General features: G+C 43.4%; 1 protein-coding gene across 3 annotated transcripts in view; it reads left to right on the forward strand.

The window, feature by feature from the left end:
- Positions 1–5,000, forward strand: part of LOC147029591 (inactive dipeptidyl peptidase 10-like) — a 594,191-nt gene that overhangs the window by 541,288 nt on the left and 47,903 nt on the right. For all 3 annotated transcript variants that reach the window (XM_085872742.1, XM_085872743.1, XM_085872744.1), the window contains exon 19: positions 3,321–3,390. In XM_085872742.1, coding sequence (XP_085728868.1) covers positions 3,321–3,390 — 70 coding nt within the window. The remainder of the gene's footprint in view (positions 1–3,320; positions 3,391–5,000) is intronic.

The raw sequence follows: 5,000 nt of genomic DNA on the forward strand, positions 1-5,000 counted from the left end.
TCCTCCGCTCCAATCGGTTCTTCTGACCACATCCTTGTCAAAGTGGACATCTCTCTGTCTATTATCAGAGAACCACCTCACCGCGTGGAGTCTGGCATTTCACTCAAGCCAACTGGCAGGGTCTCCAAGCAGCCATCAAACTTATAGACTGGTCTCCTATCTCTACTTTCTCCAACATCAACTCATCCTGGGAATTCTTTCAAAGAAACTTGCTCTCCCTCATGCACAGATTTATCCCCTCTCGTCTTCAGTGGTCCCACCCTTCCTCCCACCCTTGGTTCACTGAAGTTTGTGGTGAGGCAGTTGTCCTGAAACAACTTGCCTTTGCCTCATGGAAAGCAAACCCAACTGAGGGTAATCTCAATTCCTTCCATAAAGCTCAGAACAAGTGTGTATCTACCCTCATTAGAGCCAATAAACAACATCTTTCAAAGCTCAAGTCTGAACTTTCAAACCTCTCTCCCTCCTCAAAATCCTGGTGGCATCTCATAAAATGTTTCTGGTGTATGTTCCCCCTCCATCCCCTCCCTTACCTCAAATGGCTGCACCACTGATACTGCACATGAAAAGGCTGAATGCCTAAACTCGGTGTTTGCAGCTAAATCTTGTGTCCAAAACCCATCGCTTTCTGAACCCACCTTACCCAGTCGCACCCAACTGTCCCTGGACTCTGTGTCCTTTTCTCCAGATAAGGTGGAGAGCTTGCTGTCAAACCTCGACTTAGATTCTGCAACCGGTCCAGACGGCATCAGTTCACGTGTCCTAAAAACATGCTCTGCTGCTCTTGCTTACCCTCTCTCTGTTCTATTCACTCTCTCATTTGCTCAAGGTCATCTGCATCTGCTTGGAAATCAGCAAACATTAATGCCCTGCATAAAAAGGCGCAAAAACAGATCCCTGCAACTACAGACCAATCAGCCTTCTCCCAATCATCAGCAACGTTATGGAATCCATCATCGCTTCAGATATTAAATCCTTCCTCTTCTCCAATGGCTTGATTTCTGATCATCAATTTGGTTTCAGACCAGGTCATTCTACCATGGATATGTTGCTTCTGCTCTCCCAACAATGGATGGAGGTCCTCAATGCCAGACAGGAAATCCGAGCCGTATCCCTGGACATATCACGTGCTTTTGACACGGTCTAGCACCCTGCCCTGCTCACCAAACTCTCTTCCTATGGTATCCAAGGCCACCTCCACTCATGACTCGCAGACTTCCTCTCCTGTCGCAGTCAACGTGTGGCCCTAAATGGAGTTCTTTCATCCCCTCTTCCTGTCCAGGCTGGAGTTCCTCAAGGCAGCGTTCTGGGCCCTGTTCTTTTTCTGGTTTACATCAATGATCTCTCCGACTCTGGAAAAACCTCTATATCTCTTTGTTGATGACTCCACCCTCTGCCGTACCATCGGTCATCCCTGAGACCAGCAAGCAGCAGCTTCTTCACTCACTGCAGATCTGGATAAAATCACAAACTGGTCCAACACGTGGAAGATGTCTTTCAATCCGGACAAATCTCACGCTCTCATTATGTCTCTCCGAAAGGACCGTTTAGAACCCCCCCCCCCATCCACTTTCTTAACAATCCTCTGGAAGAAGTCCTTTCTTTCAAGCTTCTGGGTCTCACTATCTGCCATGACCTTTCCTGGGAAAGCCACATTTCAAGCCTCGCCTCCAAAGCCAGTCGCCGACTGGGAATCCTCCGTCGTGCAAAGTCCTTCCTCGGCCCACCTAAGCTCCTGACCACTTGCAAAGCTTTCGTCCGCAGCCTGATGGAATACTCTTCTCCCCTATAGGCTGGTGCTCCTGCCTCCCACCTTTCTCGGCTTCACACTGTGGAAACCAAGGCATTTTGGATCATTTGTATCTCCTGCAATGAGGCTGAGTCTCTGGGCCTCTCACTCTCTCACCGCAGGCTGGTAGGTGGTCTTTCTGTCTTCTACCGTCTCCTCTCCAGCCTCGCCCCCCCCCTGTTCTCTCTGCAATTTGTCCCCACCACATTTCCGCAGGGCGCTCAAGGTCCGCTAACAACCCCCTTCTGGTAAAACTACCAAAATTATGAATCTATGCTCACCTTCGCTCTTTTATTCCTCTTTTTTCCTGCCTTTGGAATAAACTTCCTCACTCTATTCAATCCCATTCTTCCCTCCAGGCCTTCAAAACTGCTGTTCACCACCACCTCTTATCATTCCCCAATCAAATCCTCGATCTTTTCTTCCCCCGATAATCCACCCAAGCCCACCACCTTCAAATTCCCTGCTTTCCTTCCTGAAAGTCCCTGTAATGTCCATCTTGTATTCCCCCTGTTCCCCGCCCCACCCCCTTCCGCAGATCTCCTAATGTCTCTGTTCCCCACTGTTTTGTCCTTCCCATTCCCGCCCCTCTTGTCCCTTCCCCCCTTGCTGTGCGTTGTGTGTTAGCTCTCACACGAGCCTCGACAAGGTATACAAAAAAAATATAAAAAATCATATCTTTATAACAATACACTTGTCACGTCTATCTGTCCCTGTCACAAATATCGTGAGATTCCGTCATCTCACGAGATTGTGAATTTAACGTCATTTCATTATTTAATTTCAACATTGTATTTATGGATCACGAAGAAGACAATTAATTTAGCATTATTTATTGACCCAATTGAATGACTCGCAATCACTTGAAAGTGTCAATTCCACCAAATTTCAGTGCAGCTTATTTCATAAGATTGTGAATGGGGACCTGAAGGTCGTTTGGATAATTGTTCTTATAAGACATACAGTATATTGCTGCTCCTGAGATTGTGAATATGGTGGAAGGAGAAGTTTGGAAGGTGGTAAAGTAGGTTATGAGGAGGAAGCAGTAGATGAAGTTGAAAATGGCATATTAAGGTTGATAGGGAAGGGGAAATAATTAAATATTTCATCATTTTAATGAGGTAATGAAGAAATAATGTATAATGATGTAAGAATGCCCTTTGAAGAATGGGAAGAAAAGGGAAGGGGGGACAGGGTTGGGGGGAGGGGCTTGATTACTTGGATTTGGATTTGGATTTAAGCCTTTGTGTTGATCAGAGGTTGATGACTTGCGGTTGGGTTGGAGGTATATATTAATAAGAACCCACTTTGAAATGCATTGGCAAAATGAATATCGCCACCCTTCCTCAAGCATCTTTGGTAGTTTGCTTTTGCAGCGTGAAGAGCTTTAAGGCAGCCCTGAACTCGACGAGCTTGGGCTCCTTGTTCAATTGAGGCCAGCTTTTACCCAGCCTGCACAAAGTTAGAAATGTATCGGGTAATTGAACAAAAACAACCTCAATTGACCTGAAAACCCCTGCTGTGGCCGTAGTGGTGAATTTGCGGCTGACTCTTCCGCCGGGATTCTCGGAGGACTTCTTGCACCCGCTTCTCCTTTACATGTGAGTGCTCAGATCACCTTACGATTATCTTTCAGTGTGTAGAATACTTTGGGGATTGAAATTATTGTTTTTATTGTTGGGTTTTTGGACCAGGAATACATGTGACAGTATCTATTCAACAGCATATCAATCACTGCAGTAAATCCTGCATGTTGTAAAATTTTTCCTTGATTGATGTCTTTGTTTTCAATATGGCCTTTTGTTCACAATTTTAGCACAGCTTTTGTTGGTATGATAACTAGCTTCGTGGAATAACACACCGTATAAAAGGTGTCTTGGAGGCTATTCAGAGTACATGCTAATTACACTTTTCAGATAATTACAAAGATGTATGAAAAATTAATGTCAGCAGGTCTTTCAGAAACAAGTCCAAAAATAGAAAAGTGAATGATGTTGTCATATTCATCTTCTTTTTTTAGTACTTTTTCTCAGCACATAATCTCAAAGGAAGGATGTTTTGGGTTTTTTTATTTATTTATTTTTTACATTTTATGGAAATAATAAATGTCAGTAGTTTGTGTGTTCCGGTTCGGAGGGAGTTGGCATCTTGCGTGAGAGATCCAATTTATTGTTGGTTGGAATTCTTGAACTATACAGTTATTGTTGAAAACATAAACTGACATATTGTCTCATTCCACTTTGGGCCCATTTATGCATTATGTTTGAAAATATGGGATATTTTATGCCTCTCCTCCACCCCATCATTTCCTTCTGTCGCCCCACCCCTCAACCTCCCAGACTTTTCCATCCTTTGACCTAAAATCTCCTAATTCCCTCTATTTTCCATCATCCAATCAACTCCCATACGTTACTCCATCTTCTTCCAAGAAAATAAAAAAACAGGCCTTATTGAACTTTCCAGTTTAAAAAAAAATATTTCAAGGATTTATAATATTTAAGCGTATTTTGATGCATTGTTCCTTTTATGATGTGCACTTTACTGCGTGTCAGTGACCGCCAAGTGCAAGGGTTTTGGCTTCTTCTTCTTCTTCTTCCTCCCATTTATGATTACAATTGTGTATAAAGTGTCAAGAAAATTAAGTCCATCAATAATCTATATGCTGAAGTACCGGATTTCTCCATTCATCCGTCCCTCTGTCATGCTGTTTTCACTGGGACGTCATTATGGCGCGACGTCTAGTGCTAGGCCTCCATGCACATGCATGTCATTCTGGCAGCCTGCACCCAACCCATCCCATCATTTCACTGAAAGCAGTTGAACATCACAACCCATGTATATCACTATCTGACATCCATAAGCAATGGGCTAAAAGCCAGATGCTAGTGTTGGAATTACGGATTTAGTAAGATGGCAGTGTAGTGAAGACAGCGTTACGTCTGGGACATCGTTACGCCATTACATCTTGCTCTGGGCTAGACCTTTATGGCAGTGTATTATTCATGACTCAATTAGAATTTCATTTTTCAGCTTGAAAAAAATAACACAATGTAACGTCTGATACCTGGGAACATAAAATAAATTCATGCAATGTTTTTTGGCAAATAGGTTTGCATATTACTGAAATTAATGCTGGGTTGGAAGCAGTAAACAAAACGTTTCTGGAATAAAACTTTACAATTGTTAATATTGACTGTCAATAAACTGTGTT

Source organism: Eptatretus burgeri, chromosome 3 (assembly GCF_056783735.1).
Source record: "Eptatretus burgeri isolate ZD-2024b chromosome 3, Ebu_testis_v1, whole genome shotgun sequence".
In the NCBI taxonomy this organism is placed as follows: Eukaryota; Metazoa; Chordata; class Myxini; order Myxiniformes; family Myxinidae; genus Eptatretus; species Eptatretus burgeri.